Source organism: Amblyraja radiata, chromosome 6, assembly GCF_010909765.2.
Source record: "Amblyraja radiata isolate CabotCenter1 chromosome 6, sAmbRad1.1.pri, whole genome shotgun sequence".
NCBI classification, from domain to species: Eukaryota; Metazoa; Chordata; class Chondrichthyes; order Rajiformes; family Rajidae; genus Amblyraja; species Amblyraja radiata.
Window position 1 is genome coordinate 97,337,899 of NC_045961.1, and position 27,089 is coordinate 97,364,987.

Sequence of the window (27,089 nt, forward strand, 5' to 3'; positions counted from 1 at the left end):
CAGCCAGGCGGGTCCGGAAAGTACTAACACGAAGCACCCGCCCATCTGGACTTGCGCACAGACAGCGAAAGCCGAGTGTGGGCAGGGAGAGGGAGAGGGAGAGGGATACAAATAGACTTGGTGCCGGGGAGCCGAGATGCCGCAACCAGGGTTCCGGAGACACGGTAGCGTTTCCTCTCCACGTTGTCAACCTTTGTTTATTTACAAATCCATCGCATAGAAAATGGTTCCAGTTGTCATGTTGTGTCTGTGGGGCCGCTGATGCCAGGAATCCTGTTTGCAGCTAGTTGGTAATTGGTGATTGGTAATAAGGTTGCAAGTAGGTCTTGACAAGTTGCCCAGTTTTACTCCTTTTAGAGGCGACCAGCCTGATGTACCCCGCGTATTCTCTGCGTGCATGAATAAGGACACTAGAGGGTTTACTTTATGCGGCCCCGGTGTCTGATTTCACTGATTAATCACTGCCAGTGAAATCAACATGAAATATATTTGTATGAGCGCTGGAAGGCGAAATGAAGGATAGTTTCGCAGCGACTTACAAAGGCGATTGGTAATAAGGTTGCAAGTAGGTCTTGATTAGCTTGGGCGTCAAGGGTTATGGGGAGAAGGCAGGAGAATGGGGTTGAAGGGGGGGAAAATAGATCAGCCATGATCGAATGTTGGAATATGCTCGATGGGCCGAATGGCCTAAATCTGCGCCTATGTCTAATGGAGTATGGAAGAGTGGGATAGGGCCACTTCTCCGGCCTCCCATCCCGACTGAAACTCTGCCATATCTCTGAAAAACTAAAGAGAGCAACCCAGCAGGTCGGGCAGCATCCGTGGAAAGAGAAACAGGAGTTGAAGGTGTTTCAAGTTGGAAGTCTCTCGGTCAGAACATAGCAAAGAGGCTAGTGTGCTTGGAGCGTGTGGCAATCGCAAATAGTTTGTTATGTGTCGGTATGGAGTACAGAATAAAGGGGGAGGCCATTTAGGACTGAGGTGAGAAAGAACATTTTCACCCAGAGAGTTGTGAATTTGTGGAATTCCCTGCCACAGAGGGCAGTGGAGGCCAAATCACTGGATGGATTTAAGAGAGAGTTAGATAGAGCCCTAGGGGCTAGTGGATACAAGGGATATGGGGAGAAGGCAGGCACAGGTTATTGATAGGGGACGATCAGCCATGATCACAATGAATGGCGGTGCTGGCTGGAAGGCTCGAAGTCGGGATGGGAGGTCGGAAAAGTGGCCTCTCCCACTCTTCCTTAGTCCATGAGACATACGCGCAGAATTAGGCCATTCGGCCCATCGAGCCTATTCCACCATGGCTGATCTATTTCCCCCCTTCAACCCCATTCTCCTACCTTCTCCCCATAACCTTTGATGCCCAGGCTAATCAAGAATCTATCTCCTGCACCTATTTTCTATGTTTCTATGTTTCTTTGACTCCAATTTGCTAATTTACCAAATGTTGATATGTGACAAACAGCCTTTGACGAAGTACTAACTCCTATGTCTCTTTCCACAGGTGCTGCCTGACTCACTGAGTGTTTCCAGCAACTTTGGTTGTCGGTGTTTCTCCGATTTGGTGGCACAGTGGTGCAGCTAGTAAAGCTGCTCTCTTGCAGTTCCAGCAGCGATAGAGTTGCTGCCTCACTCGGCCTGATGCATTCCGTTGGCTTGGCCCAATTGTACCGGGCATCCCCCGAATTAGGAGCTTGTGAAAGATCCATTTCCGCATCCCTCAAGGGCACTGGAAACAAGTAAGCTTTAGTTTTTCAACTTTATTTTAGTGTTTCTAATAATATATCAGGTGCAATGGTTTTAATTCTTGAATTAAAAATGATTATTTAGCGCACTGTAATAATCTTCAGATGTCCCTGTACATAGAAACATAGAAAATAGATACAGGAGATAGATTCTTGATTAGCCTGGGCATCAAGGTTATGGGGAGAAGGCAGGAGAATGGGGTTGAAGGGCAGAAATAGATCAGCCATGATCGAATGGTAGAATAGGCTCGATGGGCTGAATGGCCTAATTCTGCGCCTATGTCTCATGGACTAAGGAAGAGTGGTAGAGGCCACTTTTCCGACTTCCCATCCTGACTAAGAAAATAGATTTGGCCCTTCGAGCTGGCACAGCCATTCAATATGATCATGGCTGATCATCCAGAATCAGTACCCCGTTCCTGCTTTCTCCTCATATCCCTTGATTCCGTTAGCCATAAGAGCTAAATATAACTCTCTCTTGAATACATCCAGTGAATTGGCCTCCACTGTCTTTTGTGGCAGAGAATTCCACAAATTCACAACTCTTTGGGTGAAAATTTTTTTCTTCATCTCAGTCCTAAATGGCCTACCCCTTATTCTTAAATATTCTTATATTATCAGATATAGAAACTCTTGCAAAGTTTATCTAACCTTGACAGGGGGTGACGGGGCGAGGCTCCACCTCCTTCCTTGCCTCCTATCAGAGGCAGCTGGGGTGTCACAGAGGGTGGGGTCACCACAGTATATCAGCTGCAGCAACTTCCCTGCCTTGTTGCCTGACTCTGACATTGGGCAGCGTAGGGCAATGGAATCATTGCAACCATACCAGGTTAGTATCAGCGCAGAGAGACCGTGTGGAGGCAGGGGTAAGAGGTACAGTGAAAAGCTTTTGTTGCGTGCTAACCAGTCAGCGGAAAGACTATGCATGATTACAATCGAGCTGTTCGCAGTGTATAGATACATGATAAGGGAATAAATAACGTTTGATGCAAGGTAAAGCCAGTAAAGTAAGATCAAAGATAGTGCGAGGGTCACCAATGAGATAGAAAGTAGTTCAGGACTGCTCTCTAGTTGTGGTAGGATGATTCAGTTGGGTAAGTTTCATTGATGAGCTGAATTGAACATAATTTGGTTCAGTGGAAGACTCATTCGAAGACTGTACAGAACTTCTTAAGTATTGTATTTGAGCATTCGCTAGATACTTTATGCTTGTCTTTTGTGCTTTAATGTGAAGAAACAACTTTATGCGTAAGCGGGGCGGTGCAGTGGCTCAATGGTAGAGTAGCTGCCTTACAACACCTTAGACCCGAGTTCGATCCTGACTACGGGTGCTGTAGGGGTGGCACGGTGGCGCAGCTGACAAGTTGCTGCCTTACAGCGCCAGAGACCCTGGTTCGATTCCTGACTATGACTGCTGTCTGTACGGAGTTTGTACGCTCTTCCCGTGACTAGCGTGAGTTTTCTCCGAGTGCTCCGGTTTCCTCCCACGCTCCAAAGACGTACAGGTTTGCAAGCTAATTGTCTTGGTACAATTGTAAATTGAGTTTCATAGCAAAAGGATTTGAGTATAGGAGCAGGGAGGTTCTACTGCAGTTGTACAGGGTCTTGGTGAGACCACACCTGGAGTATTGCGTACAGTTTTGGTCTCCTAATCTGAGGAAAAACATTCTTGCCAGAGAGGGAGTACAGAGAAGGTTCACCAGACTGATTCCTGGGATGTCAGGACTTTCATATGAAGAAAGACTGGATAGACTCGGTTTGTACTCGCTGCAATTTAGAAGATTGAGGGGGGATCTTATAGAAACTTACAAAATTCTTAAGGGGTTGGACAGGCTAGATGCAGGAAGATTGTTCCCGATGTTGGGGAAGTCCAGAACAAGGGATCACAGTTTAAGGATAAGGGGAAAATCTTTTAGGACCGAGATGAGGAAAACATTTTTCACACAGAGTGGTGAATCTCTGGAATTCTCTGCCACAGAAGGTAGTTGAGGCCAGTCCATTGGCTATATTTAAGAGGGAGTTAGATGTGGCCCTTGTGGCTAAAGGGATCAGGGGGTATGGAGAGAAGGCAGGTACAGGATACTGAGTTGGATGATCAGCCATGATCATATGGAATGGTGGTGCAGGCTCGAAGGGCCGAATGGCCTACTCCTGCACCTATTTTCTAAGTTTCTATGTTTCTATGTCCCTAGTGTGTGTGGAATAGTGTTAGTGTGCGGGGATCGTTGGTCGGCGTGGACTCGGTGAGCCGAAGGGTCTGTTTCCGTGCTGTATCTTTAAACTAAATTGTACAACTTATTTATTTATTTCTTGGACAAACTTCTGTAAAATGCCTCTGTCACAAATCATACATAGATGGGTTTGAACTTGATCGGATTTGGGTTTAAGATCTAAACTTCCTGTTTCTTGGGGTAAAAATAATCTCTCCTCTCAGCAAATTAATTTGCATAATTCTTGTTTTAAGTTTTTTAAATCATTATGACCTCGTTACATTACATCTTATGCCTGCAGTTAATGTGCAACTAAATGCAGTGGGATGAATCGTACTAAAAACCTGGCAAATAATGCATCATGGTGAACAAATGGATAAGTTGCTCCCAGGTATTTGACACCATTAACCATCATCTGTAGTTGTTGCTTTTTAACATTTGGTGACATTGCGCGTTTGAGGGGGGCTGAATGCAAAAATATGCATAGATATGCCACGCAGAGTGTATGTTTCTGGCATCTGGGTTCAAATACAGTTCATAGACACACAAAGCTGGAGTAACTCAGCGGGACAGGCGGAATCTCTGGAGAGAAGGAATGGGTGACTTTTCAGGTAGAGACCCTTCTTCAAATACAGTTTGTCCAATAGACAATAGGTGCAAGAGTCGGCCATTCGTCCCTTCAAGCCAGCACCGCCATTCAACGTGATCATGGCTGATCATACCCCGTTCCTGCCTTCTCCCCATATCCCCTGACTCCGCTATCTTTGAGAGCCGTATCTAGCGCTCTCTCTTGAAAGTATCCAGAGAACCGGCCTCCACCACCCTCTGAGGCAGAGGATTCCACAGACTCACAACTCTCTGTGTGGGAAAAAGTCTAACTCTCTTTTGAATACATCCAGTGAATTGGCCTCCACTGTCTTCTGTGGCAGAGAATTCCACAAATTCACAACTCTTTGGGTGAAAAAGTTTCTCCTCATCTCAGTCCTAAATGACCAACACCTTATTCTTAAATATTCTCAGATTCAGATTCAATCTTTATTGTCATTGTGCAGTGTACAGTACAGAGACAACGAAATGCAGTTAGCATCTAATTGAAGAGCGAACATTGAATAATGGAACAGTAAAATATATATATGTACATACAGTAGCAGTAGGGCAATTTTTCTGGGGGAAGGAGTGTCCGGGGGTGGGGGGGGGGGTGACTGGCAGTCACCAAGGTGTAGCGTTAAGTAGTGTAACAGCCGCAGAGAAGAAGCTGTTCCTGGACCTGCTGGTCCGGCAACGGAGAGACCTGTAGCGCCTCCCGGATGGGAGGAGGATAAACGGTCTGTGGCTGGGGTGAGAGCAGTCCTTGACGATGCTGCGCGCCCTTGACGATATCTTATAAATCAGATATAGAAACTCTTGCAAAGTTTATCTAAGCTTGACAGGGCTGAGGCTCAACAAGTGTTTGTTCAAGTCAAAAGTGTTTCCTCATCCAACTTCAGTCCAACTTCCTGAATGTACATTCCTGTTAATGCTAAATTTGACCACAAATCATTCTTGTGGACGTGGGCCTGACAAATCAGCGATGTCTATCTTCAGTGCAAACCAGCAGCTGTAGTTCTTTGTTCAAGAAGGAACTGCAGATGCTGGAAAATCGAAGGTACACAAAAATGCTGGAGAAACCCAGCGGGTGCACCAGCATCTATGGAGCTGATAGTTCTTGTAGTTCTTGTAGACCTTGTAGTTCTTTGCTGCACATTTTGACTGCTGCAATGCGAAATCTCCTCAAGGTATGCCTACTTTGAAGAAGTTCCCCGACTCTATCCGATGATCGTTCAGCCTGAAGACTGGTCTTGACCCAAAACCTCACCCATTCCTTTTATCCAGAGATGCTGCCTGTCCCGCTGAGTTACTCCCAGCATTTTGTGTCTTTCTTCGGTGTAAACCAGCATCTGCAGTTCCTTCCTGTACATCCCGCTTTGATGTTGATTTCGTACCGAGACGCCACAGAAAGCATATACAGTGGGTTAGCTGGTAGAGCTGCTGCCTCACAACGCCAGGGACCCAGGTTCTATCCTGACCTTGGGTGCTGTCTGTGTGGAGTTTGCACATTCTCCCTATCCTCATTTTCCTCCTGGTGCTCTGGATTCCTCCCACATTCCAAAGGCGTGCGGGTTTGTGCGGGATTCCCTGCCGTGTCGGGGGTTGATGAGAAAGTGGGATCGCATGGAACAAGTGTGAATGGGTGATGGCTTGTGAAGATTGAGGGGGCATCTTATAGAAACTTACAAAATTCTTAAGGGGTTGGACAGGCTAGATGCAGGAAGATTATTCCCGATGTTGGGGAAGTCCAGGACAAGGGGTCACAGTTTAAGGATAAAGGGGAAATCTTTTAGGACTGAGATGAGAAAAACATTTTTTTACACAGAGAGTGGTGAATCTGTGGAATTCTCTGCCACAGAGGGTGGTAGAGGCCAGTTCATTGGCTATATTTAAGAGGGAGTTAGATGTGGGACTTGTGGCTAAAGGGATCAGGGGGTATGGAGAGAAGGCAGGTACAGGATACTGAGTTGGATGATCAGCCATGATCATATTGAATGGCGGTGCAGGCTCGAAGGGCCGAATGGTCTACTCCTGCACCTATTTCCTATGTTTCTATGTTTCCATGCTGTATCTCCGACCACTGACCTTGTACACTGTATGTTGTGTACGTTTATGGCCCCAACCACGGGTGAACAATGGAGGAGGACTCGCTGTACTTTGTGCCTTCCACCACAGTGAAGAATGCTGTGGTGGATGTTTGTGTTCAATTTTTATTGTGTATTGTGTGTTCTTTTTTTTTGATTGTACCGCTGCTGGCAAAATGAATTTCACTGCATTTTATTGTGTATGCGATGAATAAACCTGATTGATTGAGGCACATTCTTTAGCGGGTAGGGGGAGCTTGATGCTCTTTGGAGTTTGTGGCCGGCCATTGGACACAAAGTGATTGCTACTTCAATGATACAACGATACTTTATTGCCACATACAGCAAGGTACAAGTGTAGTGCTTTGTTTTGTATTCATGCTGGTAAAACCATACAGTAGGTATGTTGCAAAGCCTACCTGAAGCGTCGCTGAAAATCTGTCGCTGCGGGTGTGCGCGATGTTGGCGCCGTTTAGAGGGGGGCGGGTTTAAAACGCGATTTTCTCTAAGCTGTTCAAATCGAAGATGTTCAGCCTAGTTAATTATTAACGAAAAATCGCTGGAAGACCCCGTCGCAAAAGCTATTATTAGTTTTAAAGGCCTCGTATAATAGTTATAGTAGTTTAAAAATCAACCTCTAAACCCGCGAACACCAGCAACCGCAGGGTCTCATAAAGCAAATAGCAGAAGGTAGGCTGTATATTTTTACATTAAAAAGGGCTTCTAAAGATCCCTTTATACAAAGTTTAATATTGTGAGAAGCTCATTTTGGGCCCATTATATCCCGCAGTATTTTTCTCAGCATTTGAGGCACAAACCTACCGCAATATGAACGTTCTAAACCAGCGCGTTCACAGGAACCCACTGGAAAGCTGATTTAAATGGACTTTAATTTACAGCAATTGAACACTAAATTCCTTCCATTTGGTCTATAAATTAATGTAAATGAGATTTAAAAATCATGTTTTATTGTGAATTATTTGTGAATATTATTTGGACATTTAGGCTATTTAAAAATGTTAATCATTTATTAAGAAATGGATAGATGTTTAGATCTAGTAATTGAAGTCTGAAATTAGCTACAATTAGGTAACTAACTAATTATATGCTTTAATTTCAGGTCATCCAAGTAAGATAATTTTATATTTGTTTCAGAATGCTTCAATCTATGATAACTGAAAATTTCATTCAGTTCTCTTAATTTTTAAGAAAGTTATGGGCTTTTGACTGTTCACGATCACAGCTTTTTTGTTATGTCCATAGAAAATCAATAGGGAACAAGATGCTCATTTCCCAGTATGAAAATGGCCATAACTTTTTAAATACTTGAGATATGAAAGTGAATTAGGTGTCAAATCAAACTTATTTTTATGCTTTATCTGATGGGATAAATTGCAGACTTGATTTTTAAAATCTCAAAATTTTGTAACATTGCTACATACAGCGGGCTTCATTCACTAAGGCAGTAGACCAGTGTCGCTGAGTTTTGGCGTCAGCAACGTTACAAAAGCTGACCGAACAGTCCTATCTACTGCCTGCCGTCACACCAAGCCGGGGCCCCCTTAGGTTTTGGCACCACCCTCCTCCCCAGCTGGGTCCACCTTCGCTCTCGTTGGCACCACCCTTTAGGCTGACGTCTCCCATTTCCACACGAGAGATCAGAGAAGATTAGCACTGTTTCAAACATAATGGGCTTGCTGGATGTGAAAACATGTTATTGGGAAACGTAGAGTGTAAACTGAACCCACTGTCGTAGCTGCACCATTTGCCAGCAATGTTCATGATGAGCTCAAGTGGTTTCATTGGGGAAGAATTGGCAGCTGGCATCTAAGTATCAGTTTCTATCTGAGGAGTTTTGAGAAACCAACCCTTGTTCGACAGACCCCTGTTTACTTGAGAATGGTCCTTTTAAAGCTGTGGGGGGGGGGGGGGGGGGGGAGGGGTTGGGGGGAACCAACCAGCTAAAAAACACTGTGCAGGAGGACACTGCATCATTTAGTTTAGAGATACAGCATGGAATCAGGCCCTTCGGCCCAACTAGCACTATCCTACACACTAGGTCCAATTTACAGAAGCCAATTAACCTGAACATCTATGGAGTGTGGGAGGAAACCGGAGCACCCGGAGTAAACCCACACGGTCACAGGGAGAACGTACTTATGAACGTACAGACAGCGCCCGCAGGTCAGGATTGAAGCCGGTTCTCTGGCGCTGTAAAACAGCAACTTTACCACTGCGCCACCATGTTCCCCTATAGAAATATATAACATTATGAGAGGCATAGAGAGGGTAGATAGTCAGAACCTTTTTCCCAGAATGGAAAATGTCAAATTCTGGAGGGCAGAACATTAAATTGGGACAGGGAAAGTTTAAAGGAGATTTACGAGGCATATTTTTAAACTAAGGGAATGCCTGGAATGTGCTGCCATGGGAGTGATGGATGCTGACATGCTGTAAATATTTTAGCCATGACTCTACCACTGCGCCCCTGTGCCGCCTCCACGGTGGGAAATTGACCTTCTGAGTTCCTCCAGCACTTTGGTTTTTAGCTCAAGATTCTAGCACCTGCAGTTCCTTGTGTCTCCAAATAGAACAACTTGTTCACAAAGATTTTTATTTTATTTTTTTGCAGAAAATGGCAGATTCAAGGAGGAAGGAGCAGATAGCATTTCCGAGTCTTCTCCAGAATCGGTTTGCCCATTGGATGTCGGACCTGCCGGAGAAGCTCTGGGACATGTCTCTGTGCAACCTGGCTATCCCAGGTAACTGTGGATACTGCCGCACCTTGTGTTTTGTAGATCGTGGGAATCGTGTGGGAAGAGGTTTGGGTTAGTTTAGAGATACAGCGCGGAAACAGGCCCTTCGGCCCACCGAGTCTGCGCTGACCAGCGATCTCCGCACACTAACCCTATCTTACACATTAGAGCCAATTTACAATTATACCAAAGCCGATTAACCTACAAATCTGTACGTCTTTGGAGGTTCTCAACCGAGGTATTAAATACATTATCTCTTGACTTCTACACACTACAGGGCTGTGGAGGCTAGAATGTTGTACGCATTTAAATAAGAATTAGCAAAATATATGGAAAGATCAGAGAATCAAAGCTGTGGTGCAGGAGATGTGACCTGGGCCAGGTTGACCAGCATCATGTGGAATGGTGGGGCAGGTTTGAGGGGCTGAGTGGCCTTCTCCTGCTCCTAATTCCTCTTGTCCTTATACAAAGTTATACATTTAGGCCTTTTGTAAATTTGTAGAAAGAAAAAGTGAGTGATTGATAGAAGAATAGAATGCCTTTTATTGTCATTCAAACAGACAAGGTTTGAACGAAATTTCATTCCTACAGTCATGACATTACAAATCAACACCTCCTCACTGTGATGGAAGGCAAAGTCTTTATCTCTTCTCTTTGTTCTTCTCCCGCGGTCCAACAGTCCAACTGCAGCGTTGAGGCGACTGGGGCTCCTGATGTTAAAGCTCCCGGCGGGCGATGGTAAATCCCGTGGCCGTTTAAGACGATGAAGGGCGCCACAGTGGCGCAGCGGCGGCAGAGTTGCTGCATTACAGCACCAGAGACCCAGGTTCGATCCTGATTACAGGGGCTTGTCTTTACGGATCCCATATTCCTCCCTTCCCTGCATATCCATCTGCCCATCCAAAAGCTTCTTAAATGCCACTATCATTTCAGCCTGCACCACCAACCCCGGCCACACGTTCCAGGCACCAACCACCCTCTAAATGAAAAAAAAAACTTGCCCTGCTCATCTTGTTTAACTTTGCCTCTCTCAACTTCAAACTCTGCCCTCTAGTATTTAACATTTCTATTCTGGGAGAAAGGTTCGGACTATCTGCCCTAACTACACCCCTCATAATATTGTATACTTCTATCAGGTCTCCCCTCAACATGTTCCCGAGAAAACAATCCACGTATGTCCAATCTCTCCTTGGAGCTAATACCTTCCAAATCCTTAGATTAGTTTGGTATCATGGTTGGCACAGACATAGTGGGCTGAAGGGCCTATTCCTGTGCTCTACTGTGGGCTGAAGGGCCTGTTCCTGAGCTCTACTCTTCTATGTTCTAATCCAGGCAGGATTCTGGTAAACATTGGTTCAATATTTTCTCTCGAAGCTCAGGTCAAAGTAATATGAATTATTTTTTGTTTCTTGCAATAACTGAGAATTATAAGAAACCAGTTCTGAATTGATTCTTGTTTTCGAGTGTTAATTTATTGCTTGAGCTCACAATATAAATGTGTAGGGAGGAACTACTGGCTTATACTGTATGCTGGAGTAACTCAACGGGTCAGGCAGCATCTTTGGAGAAAAGTAATAGATGACGTTTCAGCTCGAGACCCTTCTTCAGACTGACACGTGTCTGTGGTAGCGAGTCTGAAGAAGGGTTCCGACCCGAAATATCACCTATTCCTTTTCTCCAAAGATGCTGCCTCTGGATCTGGATGTAGTACGCTGAAAAGCTCTAGGTAGAGCATCACTCAGCACTATGATGGTGCTAGTCGAGATGGTGATGCTTTTGGAGTTGCATCTGTGTATGTGTTGATGTTTTGGCGATCGCTGATGCTGGCTGGTTGGGTATTCCAATCCCTTGCTGTCTTGAAGAAAAATGAGTTAGAGAGTGCTAATGAAGCGCCGTGCGGAATGAAATAATTTCCAGGTTGGTAGCTTCTGGTTGACATGCCTATGGGTGTTTGGGTTCACTGGATGTGGTCCTCCATCTTTATATCAATAGTGGTATTCTTGATCTTGTGGACTGTTGTCAGTCTGATGAACTTGCGATGAAGGCGGATGTTAAAGGTCCTTTATCATGCTGAGCTCTGCCACGTGTAGTTGTTAGATATGAACCTTGCTGCTCTGTTTTGCACCGCCTGGATCTTATTGATGTTCCCTTGAGTGAAAGGATCCCACATGGAGCAGCAATATGCAACATGTGGACATACAAGGCTTTTATATGTTTGGATCTTAACTTCTTTGGGTGCATTTTGCAGATTGTGACGTAGAAAGCTGATGACACTGCTGGCTTTGGCTGTTGCCCATTCCACATGCTTGTTCCACTTCATGTTTTCAACAATACAATACAATACAATACGGTTTATTTGTCACATTGCACATAAAGTGCAAGTGAAATGAATATGTCAGCAGCGGTACAATGATAAAGAACACACACAAAAACACAATCAAAATTTAACATAAACATCCACCACAGCATTCATCACTGCGGTGGAAGGCACACAATTTGGCCTGTCCTCCTCCATTTCCCCCGTGGTCGGGACCTCAACCCTCCGCAGCCGTTGCTGCGGGCGTCCAGATGGTAAAAGGACAAGGTACAAGTCCAGGTAAGTCCAGGATCGGCTCTTCCCCACCGGAGAGCGCGGCTTTAAGTTGGTGTAGGCCGCAGGCCGGCGGTCGAAGATTTAAAGTTTAAAGTTCCCGCTGCGCCGCAGCCAGAAGCACCGTAGACCGCAGGGCCGGCGGTCGAAGCTCCCCTCCAGGGGTGATGGTAAGTCGCCACCGCGCCTGCGGTAGAAGTTGGCCGCGGGCCGGCAGTGATGGCTTCTTCTTCCCCCGGGTCCCCCACGAGGGATCCCGGGCTGTAGACGCCGCGCCAGCTGGAGCTCTGCAGACCGCGCGTGGCTTCAGGCTGCCGGCTGCCCCGGGCCAGCGAAACGGAGCGCTCCCCTCCAGCGAGGGCTCACCCGCTCCACGCCGAGAGTCCACGCTGAAGCCCCGGGCGCATCTCCGGGGAAGGCTGCGCCGATCCTTGCTGTTAGGCCACGGGGGAGGCGACCTGGAAAAAGTCGCCTCTCCATGGAGGAAGCGGCCGAAACGGTTTCCCCCTCACCCCCCCCACACCACCCCCCACACAAAACACACAAAGAAACATTAAAAACATACTGTAAAACATACAAATTTTTTTTTTTTAAAGTTGAAAAAACTAACGCGCTGCTGACAGGGCTGCCGCCATTGCAGCGCCCCCACCGATAGAACCCCCAGACAAAGTAACTCAAAGTAATTATGACTAGAAACTGCCTCCAACATATGTCCGGAGCAGGGACGTGCCGTGACTAATTACTCAGGGTAGGCAGCTTTTACAAAAATCTTAAACCGTGCATGCGCAGATTGTTCTCCTCTCCGTAAAAATAAAGAATAAAAATAAAGACAGAACAATTTAATTTGCGCAAGGCTTCCAAGTCTCCTTTCTTCTGAATTACTGAATGGGTGGGGGGTGAAGGTTGATGGCAGGTGGAGAGATGTTGGGAAAAACGGGAGCACACTGGGGCAATAATAATAATAATAATAATAATAACTTTATTTATAAAGCACTTTAAACAACCGCAGTTGCCACAAAGTGCTGTACATGAGAACTCATGGACAAAAAGTTATTACAAACCATAAAAAACCGTAAAACGAAGGACTAAAAAACAGTAAAAATTAAAAGACATTAAAAGCACTAAGAACAGGAGCAATGTCTCAGCCAGTGTCGAAAGCCAGAGAATAAAAATGAGTTTTTAGGGAGGATTTGAAGATGGACAGTGAGGGGGCCTGTCTGATGTGCAGCGGCAAGGTGTTCCAGAGTGCCGGAGCAGCAACAGAAAAGGCTCTATCCCCTCTGAGCTTCTGCTTAGACCATGGTACCTCAAGGAGCAGCTGATCAGCTGACCTGAGGCACCGGGCAGGAGCATATAGGTGGAGCAGCTCAGAGAGGTAAGGCGGGGCGAGCCCATTCAACGATTTGAAAACAAATAAAAGAATTTAAAAATGAACTCGAAAGTGCACTGGGAGCCAGTGAAGGGAGGCCAAAATTGGCGTAATGTGCTCCCTCTTTCGAGTTCCGGTTAAAAGGCGAGCGGCAGCATTTTGAACCGGCTGGAGACGAGCCAATGAAGCTCGTGCGACTCCAGAGTAGAGTGCGTTACAGTAATCCAGCCTAGATGTAATAAAGGCATGGATTACTGTTTCAAAATGCTGCCGCTCGAGGATGGGCTTCACCTTTGCCAGCTTCCTTAGGTGAAAGAAGCTGGACTTAACCACCGCGCCTATTTGTTTATCTAGTTTAAAATCACCGTCCATCCTAAAACCCAGGTTTAAAACTGTTGGCTTTACGGACAATGCCAGTGGACCCAAGTCAACAAAGGGAGGTTCACGGCAGCCATTGGGGACAAACAAAATCACCTCTGTCTTTTTTTCATTAAGTCCCAGAAAGTTTAAGGCCATCCAGGACTTAATGTCCTCAAGACAAGACAGAAGTGATTTTAGAGAATAGTCGTCTTCTTTCCTGAGTGGCATATATAACTGGCTATCATCTGCGTAAAAGTGAAAGGAGATGCCATGCCTTCTTAAAATTGAGCCCAGAGGAAGTAGGTATAAAGAGAAGAGCAGGGGCCCTAAAATTGAGCCCTGTGGAACCACATATGCCAATGGAGTGGAGGAGGATTCAAAGCCAGCAAGGCTTACACGCATGGTTCTGTCTGCCAGATAGGACCTGAACCATCCCAGGGCACTGCCACAAATGCCCACTTGGCGCTGTAATCGGGAAATTAAAATTCCATGGTCGACTGTATCGTAGGCGGCAGATAGGTCCAGCAAGACAAGAACCACATAATTACCGGAGTCGTTTGCCAGGAGGATGTCGTTAAAAACCCTTAGCAGAGCCGACTCTGTGCTATGCATAGCCTTGAATCCAGACTGGAAAACCTCCCGAATATTGTGCTCATCCGGGAAGAGTTTCAGCTGAGCATAAACTACTTTCTCCATGATTTTAGAGATAAATGGCAACTTGGAGATCGGCCTAAAATTGGCCAGAACAGTTTAATCCAAGTTGATCTTATAATTATAATTATAATAATAATAATAATAATAATATAATAATAATATATTTTATTGTCATTGCACATAAGCACAACGAGATTTGGTATGCAGCTTCCAACCGATGTCATAACATAAATAACTAATAAAATTTGGATTTAGATACCCCGAGAACATGGATTGTAAAAAGAACAGTAATTTGCAGAGTCAGTTCTACTCCCTTTCTTAAATAAAGCAGTGATGTTGTCTTACCTCCAATCACGAGGTCGTTCACCTGTCTGAACACTCTGGGAGAAGATGATTTGCAAAATGAGTGCCACTTGTTCAGCACACAATTGAAGTATCCTTGGAGAGAGGCCACCTGGACACGGGCCATTGTTTGCATCAAGATTCTTAAGAAGTTTCATTATACCCTCAGTAGCGATGGGCAGATCAGAAATCCTTGGTGCCTGTCTAGGTCCTGATGAGGTGATGTTAGTGATGTATTCTTTGGGGAAAGTAGACCGGTATTGTTTACTAAGTGCCTCTGCTTTTTTCTTGTGGATGCTGGCTAATTTGCCTTTAAATTGAAGGGCTGCAATTCCACTTGAATCACGTCTTGTTTGCTTGATGAAAGACCAAAACATCTTAACATTGGTTTTAAGAGAGTCAAAGACGGTGGTCGACAAGTGGAGTTGTTCAGGTTTGCGAGGTTCTTTCTGAACCTGTTTACAAAGTTGTTTAAAGCGAGGCCACTGACGAGAAGAACCCTCAGATTTGGCAGTATCGAAAGCTTCGTTCTTCTTCCTGATGAACCGCGTTAAGGGCTTGTTCATCCAGGGTAGATTGTAGGGAGAGTGTTTGTATTTTGATGGAACGTTATGCCCCTGTCCCACTTAGGAAACCTGAATGGAAACCTCTGGAGACTTTGCGCCCCACCCAAGGTTTCCGTGCGGTTCCCGGAGGTTGCAGGTGGTTGCCGGAGGTTGCTGGGAGTGGAAGCAGGTAGGGAGACTGACAAAAACCTCCGGGAACCTCTGGGAACCGCACGGAAACCTTGGGTGGGGCGCAAAGTCTCCAGAGGTTTCCGTTCAGGTTTCCTAAGTGGGACAGGACATTAGACTCCTGGGCTGAGTTGATGGCCTCTTTGAAACAGCACCAGTTTTCTTCAGCTGATCTGTTACCATGCGCAGCGAGGAAGGATTTGCAGAAGTTATCCATCTCCTTCTGGAGGTCGGGAACATTAGCTTTGTGCCAAAGATACATCCTACGCCGTTCGGTCGCCGTTCGGTCTTCTGAATATTTGGTCGTAGGGAAGCATCGACAGTCATTCTGAGATGATCAGATATGCCAGCTTCAGTTACTACAGGAGAAAAACAGCCGGGGTTTGTCACCAGTAGCAAGTCAAGAATATTCCTTACACTATAGGATCCGCTGAGTTACTCCAGCATTTTGAGTCTATCTTCCAAGTGATCTAGATCATTGGACCTTCGCAGCATTAAAGGAAGCCTTTCAAAACACTGAGCCCATGCAGTTCTTTGTAAAGCACTTCCATCAGTTCCATTCCCCTGCTTGTTCTCCCCAGCTCAACAAATTATTCTCCCTCCCTTGTGATTCTTTCTAATTCCCGGTTGAGAGCACTAATTGATTCTGCTTCCAAGACTCCTCCGGAATGAGAGTTGTCCGCAGTCTCTGCATTAAAAAAAATCTTCACATCCTCCTTGCGTCTTTTGCCCATCACTTTGAAACCCCTTGAACCTCAAGTCATCTGGTCCAGAAACAGGTGAGAAACAGATAATTTGCCTTTGATGAAGGGCACCACAGGTTTAGATATGGTACATAGAACCTATCATGATCTTGTACACCTCGCCCTGGTTTCAAGTCCATATTCTTTGCTTCATAGAGGACAGAATGACTGTCATAGAGGACAACCCAGCTTCTGCATATTAATCTTGCAGCTGAAGTCTCTCGTTCTTGGAACCATTCTATCTTGGGGGTGTCAAAACTGCATCTGCGAACATATATTTTAGATGAACACCAGTCCTGCCTGTTGAAAAAATTTCGGCAACAGTGGGTTTGATGCCAATAAACGTAGCTTGTCTTCTCCTGATGTAGCGCTGTCGTTGGTTGCCGCCGGTTTTTCAGGATCGAACCCGGGCCTCTGGCGCTGCTTCACCGTGCCGCCCTCAAATCCTGTCTCAATTTCATGAGCCTTATGGGCCTGTCGCAGTTAGACGATTTTTTTTTTTCAGGCAACTACAGGCGGCTAGTTTGTCACCACATGTTGGCCGGTGATCGCCGGGAGTCGTCTCCTCAGTCACGCGAAAAGTCGTAGCGTCTTTCTGGTCGCCGCTAAATTTTTAACATGTTGAAAACATTTCGGCAACAGTGGGTTTGATGCCAATAAGCGTAGCTTGTCTTCTCCTGTGTAGGCGCTGTCGTTGGTTGCCGCCGGTTTTTCGGCGACCTGCTACGACTATGACAGTCGCCGGCAGTTGCCTAAAAAATTGCCAAGTGGGACAGGCCCTTTAGTCATATAGAATCATACAGCATGGAACCAGACTATTTGGCCCAACTTGCTCTCACCAAAATGGTTTATGATTCGGCATTTTGTGTTGCATTTAGTGCCCCAATATGTGGGGAATCCAGTTTCTAAGAAGCTATTCTTTGTGTTGATGTGTGTTAAACATTGGTAGAATTGTGATTAGTTGTAATTAGTTATAATATACAGCGTGGAAACATGCCTGTGTAGGAAGGAAGTGAAGATTGACACAAAAGGATGGAGTAACTCAGCCCTTTGGCTCGCCGAGTTCACACCAACCATCCATCACCTGTCCACATTAGTTCTGTAACATCCCACTTTTCCATCCACTCCCTAGGCACTAGGGGCAATTTGCAGTCCAATTAATCTACAAACCCAAGCATCTTTGGGATGTGGGAGGAAACCGGAGCACCCAGAATAAATCCCACACGGTCACCGGGACAACGGGCAAATTCGACACGGATAGTGCCCGAGGTCAGGATCGAACCCGCGTCTCTGGCGCTGTGAGGCAGCAACTCTACCACCTGTGCGGCTGTGCCACCCCCGATAGATTGGCGTGAATTTGTCCTTCAAAGTATGGTCAGTAGAACTGTTCTTGTTTCTTTGTAGGAAGCCATGACTCGATGAGTTACTGCTTAGACTTAAGTTCTCCTGTCAAACCTTCAGAGAAGATTTTAAAGTATCTGGATCATGTCATGCCCTGCATCACGCGTCCGGAGATACACAAATGGTGTAAAACCCAGGTAAGCTCTGCCTTTTGAAGCCTACTTTGCATGGCATTTGGAGTATTAAGAATTCCAATCTCGGCTGTGCCATGGTTAGGCAGAGGATGGGCATGGTCCTACAAAATCTTGTCTTCAATAGTTCAACAGTGTTTTATTTATCACCTATGCAACAACACAGCAAACATTTTTTTTGCATATATTACGCATGCAGATGCAGCCGTTTTTGGCGCCATTAATCAAAGTCTGGTCGGCCCGCCCACTAGATGTCCCCCTCCCTTTACAAGGATGTTGCCAGGACTAGAGGGTCTGAGCTATAGGAGAGGTTGAGTCGGATGGGTCTCTATTCCTTGGAGCGCTGGAGGATGAGGGATGATCTTATAGAGGTGTATAAAATCATGAGAGGAATAGATCGGGTGGATGCACATAGTCTCTTGCCTGGAGTAGAGGAATCGAAGACCAGAGGATATAGGTTCAAGGTGAAGGGGAAAAGATTTAATTTCTAATCTGTGGGGTAACTATTTCACACAAAGGGTGGTGGGTGTATGGAACAAGCTGCCAGAGGAGGTAGTTGAGGCTGGAACTATCCCAACATTTAGGAAACAGTTAGACATGTACATGGATAGGACTGGTTTGGAGGGATATGGACTAAACGCAGGCAGGTGGGACCACTGTAGCTAGGACATGTTGGCCGGTGTGGGCAAGTTGGGCAGAGGGCCTGTTTCCACACTGTGTCACTCTATGACTCCTCTCCTTGTCCGGCTTTGTATCCTGAGGGCCACTCCTGTGGTAATGCCTCCTGGCCTTGAAGGAACCGGAGGTGTTACCCCGGATCACTCTTTTACATCCACTCCTCGCGCCCGACGTCTCCCCGTTACACCGTCGGACGAGCCTTCGGGCGGGTTCCCGGTCCCACCGACCAACGAGTCTTCAGCACTCTGAGTTAGATGTAGAATGTTTTATGTATACTGCCTACAGGATGTGTGCGAACCGTTCGTATATAGAATTAAAAACAATATTTTCATAACATTTTCCTTTACAATGTGTGAGTGCACTTTATGGGCCAATAAAGTGGAGTCACTGTGGCAAAGTGAGGACTTTAATTTTATGTTGCACAGTAGGAGGAAGATTAAAACTAGAATAATTTCTAATACTGTAGGAATCTGGCGTAACTCAGCAGCTGGAGGAGGGAGTTCGCTTCTTTGATCTAAGGATTGCTCACAAACCAAATGATGCAACTGAACATTTATACTTTATTCATGGGGTCTACACAACCGTAACTGTTCAGGTAAGCCTGAACTATCTTCAACAAATATAAATTCATAATGTATATTCCTGGATAAATGCTCCATATTTATGATAAAGTATTCTGGAATAATAATATCAATATTTGCAGTGGAAAACTTAACTATTAAAATTAAATTATTTTGAGAATTCTGGAGGTTTGTTTAGGGCTGTAATGTGAAATGGTTAGTATCGGATTGGTTGCAATGGAATTGTATACAAGGCTATATTGCCTGTCCTGCTGAGATACTCCAGCATTTTGCGTCAATCTTCGATTTTAAACCAGTTTCCTGTCCCGCTGAGTTACTCCAGCATTTTGTGTCTGTCTTGTATACAAGACATTATGAGTGTAATGGGCATGCAATCCAATACCACTCATTTTATGCTCTGCCATGTGAAGTTATTTCGTAGAAAGTAGCATGCACTGCAATAAGGGTTTCAGCCCGAAACGTCGCCTATTTCCTTCGCTCCATAGATGCTGCTGCACCCGCTGAGTTTCTCCGGCATTTTTGTGTACCTTCGATTTTCCAGCATCTGCAGTTCCTTCTTAAATGCTCTGCTATAAGTTTGGTTCTTTAAAACCTCCTCTCCTTTCTCCCCCAAGAACCCTCCATCCCCTTAAATCTGTCCGACCCTGCCACCGGTTTCTCCTCTCCCCCCCCCACTTCCACGTATACCATTTACAATGGATATATAATTCACAACTTTTCTATCCCCAAGATTAACAATTTATAACCCTGTTTATCCCTTTGGGTTGCCACCTCTCTTCATCCCTGGCCTATGTCCCAACAATCTGCCGATCAGATAACTCCCTGGCCTGTGTTCATCTATTACAGGTAATGCCTTGTTCTGCCCCCTCCTCTCTCGGATTTCCTTCCTGCTCCCAGAACCATCGATCTGAAGATGGTCCTGACCCGACATGTTGCCGATTCATGTTCTGTGGGGATGCTGCCTGACCCCTTGAGTTACTCCAGCGTTTTGTGTCTATATCTTCATTATATTTTAAAGGATGCTTTTAAGGAGTTTGGCGAGTGGTTGGAAACCCATCCCAAGGAAGTGGTTATATTGGCCTGCAGATTCATGGAAGGGATGACTGAACTGCAGCATCACCGGTTAATTCAGAAAATAACAAACACATTTGGGGCCAAGCTTTGCCTGAAGACCTCTATTGTAAGTAATGCTCTTGGAGTGATGAGTGATTGGAGTATTTGAGTGAGTTAGAATTAATTAATTAATTATAAAAGCCATGAATTCCAATGAAGGGAACCAAGAAACGGAGGGCATATGTTTAAGGTGAGAGGGGAAAGATTTAGTAGGAACCTGGGGGGCAACTTTTTTCATACACAATGTGGTGGGTATAGAAACATAGAAAATAGGTACAGGAGGAGGCCATTTGGCCCTTCGAGCCTGCACCGCCATTCATTGTGATCATGGCTGATCATCCACAATCTGTAACCCGTGCCTGCCTTCGCCCCATATTCCTTGATTCCACTAGCCCCTAGAGCTCTATCTAACTCTCTCTTAAATCCATCCAGTGAATTGGTCTCCACTGCCTTATGTGGCAAAGAATTTCACAACTCTCTGGGTGAAAAAGTTTTTTTCATCTCAGTTTTAAATGGCCTCCCCTTTATTCTTAGACTGGTTCTGGACTCTCCCATCATTGGGAACATTTTTCCTGCATCTAGCTTGTCCAGTCCTTTTAAAATTTTATACGTTTCTATAAGATGCCCTCTCATCCTTCTAAATTCCAGTCGATTACAAGCTCACTCGCTCCAAACTTCCCTCAGATGACAGTCCCGCCATCCCGGGGTTTATGGAACGAGTTGTAAGAGGAGCTAGTTGAGGCAGGTACAATGGCAACATTTACAAGTTACCTGACAGGTACATGGGCTAGGAAAGGTTTAGAGCTATATGGGTCAAACGTGGGCTGATGGGACAAGCGTAGATGGGCATCTTGGTCAGCATGGGCAAGTTGGACCCAATGTTTACGTGCTGTATGTCTCTGTGTATGAAATGTTTAATTTCTAATGTATGGGACAGGGAAAGGGAAAGTTGTTCTGCCACTTGAGACGGGTAAATTCTACTTCACATCTCTTTGTGGATCATCAAATGTAGAAGAGGAACAGGTCCTTCGGCCCACCATGTCTGCGCTGAACACGATGCCAAATTAAACTAATGTCCTCTGCCTGCACGTGATCCATATCGCTTCATTCCTTGGATCATATCGTGATGTTTAGTTTAGAGATACAGCGTGGAAACAGGCCCGCTGAGTGCATCGACTATAATCCCACGGTACGAGTTCATTCCAAGAGCTCTCCCGAGTTTAAAAAAAAAAGTCAAACTCGTGGTAAACACGGAGAATGAACGTAGCGGGTACGTCGGAGCTCGGGGACATCTCTTAGCGGCTCGTAACGCTAACGGCAGGTAGTCGGGAAGACTCGCTAACGGCAGGTAAGCTCGGGAAGACTCGTGAAGATTTTTCAACATGTTGAAAAATGCCCACGAGAGCCCCGAGTACCGACGAGCGGCCATTACCGTAAATCTCCGAGTTCGAATCAGGGCAAACTCGGGAGAACTCTTGGAATGAACTTGCACCGTGGGACAGGGCCACAACGAACAATATACTACACATGGGACAATATACTACACACTAACACTATCCTACACATGGGACAATTTTTACATTTTTCCCAAGCCAATTAACCTACAAACCTGCACGTCTTTGGAGTGTGGGAGGAAACCAAAGTTCTCGGTGGAAACCCACGCAGGACACGGGGAGAACGTACAAACTCCGTACAGACCCCACAGCATCCGTAGCCAGGATCGAACCCGGGTCTCTGGCGCTGTAAGGCAACAACTTTACTGCTGCGCCACCGTTCCACCCGGAGCAGGGAGGTTCTACTGCAGTTGTACAGGGTCTTGGTGAGACCACACCTGGAGTATTGCGTACAGTTTTGGTCTCCTAATCTGAGGAAAGACATTCTTGCCATAGAGGGAGTACAGAGAAGGTTCACCAGACTGATTCCTGGGATGGCAGGACTTTCATATGAAGAAAGACTGGCTTGTGCTCGCTAGAATTTAGAAGATTGAGGGGGGATCTTATAGAAACTTACAAAATTCTTAAGGGGTTGGACAGGCTAGATGCAGGAAGATTATTATTGTTGGGGAAGTCCAGAACAAGAAGTCACAGTTTAAGGATAAGAGGGAAGTCTTTTAGGACCGAGATGAGAAAATAATTTTTTACACAATGTGTGTTGAATCTGTGGAATTCTCTGCCACAGAAGGTAGTTGAGGCCAGTTCATTGGCTATGTTTAAGAGGGAATTAGATGTGGCCCTTGTGGCTAAAGGGATCAGGGGATATGGAGAGAAGGCAGGGATGGGATACTGAGTTGGATGATCAGCCATGATCACATCGAATGGCGGTGCAGGCTCGAAGGGCCGAATGGCCTACTCCTGCACCTATTTTCTATGTTTCTATGTTTAATTCATGGTTGAATTCATGGATATTTTTCTGCCATCCTCCTTTACTTTGCAGGAACAAGTAACATTACGGAAACTGTGGAAGTTGGGTCGTCAAGTCATCATATCTTACGATTACTTTATTGCAAAGGATTATCCGGAACTTTGGCCTGGAATCCCGTATTGGTGGGCAGATACATACAATGCTAAGTCACTCGTTCACTATCTGGAAACCCAGAAACAGGTTGGACGACCAGGTACTGAGAGCATGAGCCTTTTACTATTGAAAAGCATGGCAGTCTTGTGGGCTATGATGGGCTATGGCCAAGGAATAGGTCTCGGAAGATAGACACAAAATACTGGAGTAACTCAGCAGGACAGGCAGCATCTCTGGGGAGAAGGAATGGGTGACATTTTGGGTTGAGACCCTTCTTCAGACTGAGTCAGGAGAAAGGGAGAAATAACCATATAACCATATAACCATATAACAATTACAGCACGGAAACAGGCCATCTCGGCCCTACAAGTCCGTGCCGAACAACTTTTTTTCCTTAGTCCCACCTGCCTGCACTCATACCATAACCCTCCATTCCCTTCTCATCCATATGCCTATCCAATTTATTTTTAAATGATACCAACGAACCTGCCTCCACCACTTCCACTGGAAGCTCATTCCACACCGCTACCACTCTCTGAGTAAAGAAGTTCCCCCTCATGTTACCCCTAAACTTCTGTCCCTTAATTCTGAAGTCATGTCCTCTTGTTTGAATCTTCCCTATTCTCAAAGGGAAAAGCTTGTCCACATCAACTCTGTCTATCCCTCTCATCATTTTAAAGACCTCTATCAAGTCCCCCCCTTAACCTTCTGTGCTCCAGAGAATAAAGACCTAACTTATTCAACCTTTCTCTGTAACCTAGTTGTTGAAACCCAGGCAACATTCTAGTAAATCTCCTCTGTACTCTCTCTATTTTGAGATAGAGATATGGAAGGGTAAGGTGTGAAAACACAGATCAACGTGGACAATGTTCAAGGACATATAGAATGGTACATTGTTAGATGAGGGAAAGGTGACAATGAAGCTTCTATCAGTGTGAATTTATGGAATTCCCTGCCACAGAGGGCAGTGGAGGCCAAGTCACTGGATGGATTGAAGAGAGAGTTAGATAGAGCTCTAGGGGCTAGTGGAGTCAAGGGATATGGGGAGAAGGCAGGCACGGGTTATTGATTGGGGACGATCAGCCATGATCACAATGAATGGCGGTGCTGGCTCGAAGGGCCGAATGGCCTCCTCCTGCACCTATTTTCTATGTTTCTATGTTTCTAATATTTAATCAGGACAGATGGAGAACTGGGATGGGGGAGGGACGGGAATAAAAAGAGAGGGAAAGCAAGAGTTACTTAAAGTTTGAGAAATGATTATTCACACCGCTGGTTTGTAAGCTGACAAGCGAAATATCAGTTGCTGTTCCTCCAATTTGCTTTGGGCCTCACTCTGACAGTGGAGGAGGCCCAGGACAGAAAGGTCAGGGTTGGAATGGGAGGGGGAGTTAATTTATTTCGCAACCGGGGGGTCGGATAGTTCTAGACGAACTGAGTGGAGAACACATGCAGGAGGTTTGGTGTGGCACTATCTCCCTTATGGATGGGTATGGAGAAACTGGAAGGCAGCGACCAGCATTGATTGCTGCAACATTCCAAAAGGGCACTGTCTAGATTCTCATCTGCACGTATCTGGAAATGTCAGATGTGCTGGCTGAGATATTTTACTCTTGAGGCCCTCCATAGTGGGTGATTAGTTGCAGGGGGTGAGGGAAGTGCAATGCACCATGCCCACTAAACCCCGAAAACCAATTCTTGCCAAAGGTTACGGGGAGAATGCAGGAGACTGGGGTTGAGATGGGACAGATAGGTTGGTTAAGATGGAATGGGGGAGCAGATTCAATGGGCCAAATGGCCTAATTCTGCTTCTACATTTAATGGACTAGGAAAGAGCAGGAGAGGCTGCTTTTCCAGCCTCACATCCCGACTAGTTTAAGCCACAGTTTAAAAATAATGGATAATCCATTTAGAAAGGAGACGAGGAAACATTTTTTCTCACAGAGTTGTGAGTCTGTGGAATTATCTGCCTCAGAGGGCGGTGGAGGCCGGTTCTCTGGATACTTTCAAGAGAGAGCTAGATAGGGCTCTTAAAGATAGCAGGGGATATGGGGAGAAGGCAGGAATGGGGTATTGATTGGGGATGATCAGCCATGATCACATTGAATGGCAGTGCTGGCTCGAAGGGGCTCCTGCACCTATTGTCTATTGACCAAAAGTCTGCCATTTCTCTGAAAACCAAAGAGATTAACTCAGTAGGTCAGGCAGCATTTGTGGAAAGAGCAACAAAGGTTTTAGAGTTTCAAGTCCGTCTTTTGGTCAGAACCTGGTAATGAGGCAATGCTTGGAGTGTGTGACAATCTCAAAGAGTTTGTAATGTGTTGGTGTGAAGTGAATAATTCTGCTATTTTGACAAAACCCAGAAGAATGGGGTTGGGGGGTGGGGGGTGAATGATAGATCAGCCATGATGGAATGGCGGATAGACTTGATGGGCCGTATGGCTCCTCTGCTCCTATGACAAGTAATCTATATTATACAGTATATACTTTTATGTTTATTTTGGTAAATGGTTATACTAAGTGATCATAAGTGATAGGAGTAGAATTAGGATATTCGCCCCATCAAGTCTACACCACCATTCAATCATGGCTCATCTATCTCTCCCTCCTAACCCCATTCTCCTGTTTTCTCCCCATAACCTCTGAAACCTGTACTAATCAAGAATCTATCTATCTCTTTGGTTTCCGCCCACACTCCAAAGACGTGCAGGTTTGTAGGTTAATTGGCTTGGTAAATGTAAAAATTGTCCCCAGTGTGTTGTGTGTGTAGGATAGTGTTAATGTTAGTGCGATCGTTGGTCGGCGCGGACCCGGTGGGCCGAAGGGCCTGTTTCCGAGCTGTATCTCTAAACTAAACTAAATTCAACTTTGCCCTGGACTAATGTGGACAGGCCAAATATTACTGAGCATAGACAACTCTTCCATAAAACAAACCCACCACAGTGGGGCCGCACCAAGGGTCTGCAGCAGCTAGAGAGTGTCCCCCCCCACATGAGAGATGAACCTATTTGGTCTGATCCATGCCAATCTACCTGTGGCCAATGCATCTACACATCCAAGCATCGGTAGAAGTGTCTATAGCACAATCCTTGAGGAGATGGAAGTTCAGTCTTCACACTCCAGTCTGTAGGTAAATGATGGAGTCCTGACGGAGTTGATGAAAATGCGTGGAGAATAAAATGGGAGTAGCGTAAATGAAGTGGGCTTGCAGTCAGTACAAACGTGATGGGCCAAAGGGTCTGCATTGGTAATGCATGACTCTGACCAACAACTGAATAAAAATTAAAAAAAGGAATATATTTTTTCTTAAGTTTTAGATGGGCCAGTACATTGCACCATAGAAAATAGGTGCAGGAGGAGGCCATTCGGCCCTTCGAGCCAGCACCGGTAGGTTTCATCCCCTGAAAAAGTACTAAATCGGGTTTTGAGAAAGCTATAAAGATTCACTTTGACATGGTTAAATGTAGAGCTGCCACCTCTAGTTTGAATTGTAATGGTGCGGTTTGATTTTCATGCTGCAGTCATTAGAGTTGTAGAGTTAAGGGCCTGTCCCACTGTACGAGGTAATTCAAGAGTTCTCCCGAGTTTCCCCTGATTTGAACTCGGAGAATTACGGTAATAGCCGTTCGTAGGTACTCGGGGCTCTCGTGGACATTTTCCACGGTACTGAAAAAAAAACACGAGCTTACCGCGTTTCCCGAGTACCTGCCGTTAGCGTTACGAGCCGCTAAGAGACGTCCCGAGCTCCGACGTACCCTCTACGTACATTCCACGTACTTACCACAAGTTTGATTTTTTTTTAAACTCGGGAGAGCTCTTAGGCAAACTCGTACAGTGGGACAGGTGGCCCTTAATTCAATGTGGAAACGGGCCCTTTGGCCCAACTGACTAAGATTTCTATCTGTGCTGGTCCTGTTTGCCTGTATTGGCTTGTATCCCACTAAACCTTTCCTATCCATGTACCAGCCTAAATGTCTTTTAAACACAATCATACCTGCCTCCAGGTTCCTGTGGCAGATCATTCCATATGCCCACATTGTAGTACTTTGTTGCATGTTCATTCCATTGCTTTTAACATGGAGTTTCATGACACTTTCAGGAGTACATGATGTGTTTAGCTTTACCAGCAGAGGATGATTTTTTTAGGCAGTAATCTCTCATAATTATATATTTTTTTAACCTGTTATTTTTTTATTTTTCCCCATGTAGATGGCTTCTTTGTTGCTGGCATGAACCTTACCGAAGATTGGTGGTACATTGCAACTCACCTTATCAGTTCTTTGAAGAAACTGACATTTCCTAATTATCCATATTTGTGTGACTGGATTAAGAAGCAGTGTGTAGGGCCAGGAAAGCCCTGTTTTAATATCATTGCAGGGGATTTTATCGGAGCTGGCTACCTGGTTCCTGTTGTACTTGACCTCAATAGAAAACTGATTTAAAATGAAATGATGTATTTATATATATTTTTTTAAATCACAATTCGAGGTTGC

At 45.4% G+C, this 27,089-nt stretch overlaps 1 protein-coding gene across 6 annotated transcripts; it reads left to right on the top strand.

Moving 5' to 3' along the window:
- Nucleotides 1-27,045, top strand: plcxd1 (phosphatidylinositol specific phospholipase C X domain containing 1). 6 transcript variants are annotated; one of them, XM_033023297.1, is made up of 8 exons: nt 1,513-1,742; nt 4,260-4,349; nt 9,263-9,392; nt 17,583-17,716; nt 18,855-18,983; nt 19,988-20,149; nt 22,516-22,696; nt 26,806-27,045. In XM_033023297.1, the coding sequence occupies exons 2-8, from the start codon at nt 4,320-4,322 to the stop codon at nt 27,036-27,038; spliced, it is 999 nt and encodes a 332-aa protein (XP_032879188.1). In that variant the 5' UTR covers nt 1,513-1,742; nt 4,260-4,319; the 3' UTR covers nt 27,039-27,045. The 6 variants fall into 6 exon arrangements, with proteins under 6 accessions (XP_032879189.1, XP_032879192.1, XP_032879193.1 ...); XM_033023298.1 differs by lacking the exons at nt 1,513-1,742; nt 4,260-4,349 and adding an exon at nt 1-164 and having other exon boundaries at nt 9,260-9,392; XM_033023301.1 differs by lacking the exons at nt 1,513-1,742; nt 4,260-4,349 and adding an exon at nt 1-164.
- Nucleotides 27,046-27,089: the final 44 nt, after the last annotated feature.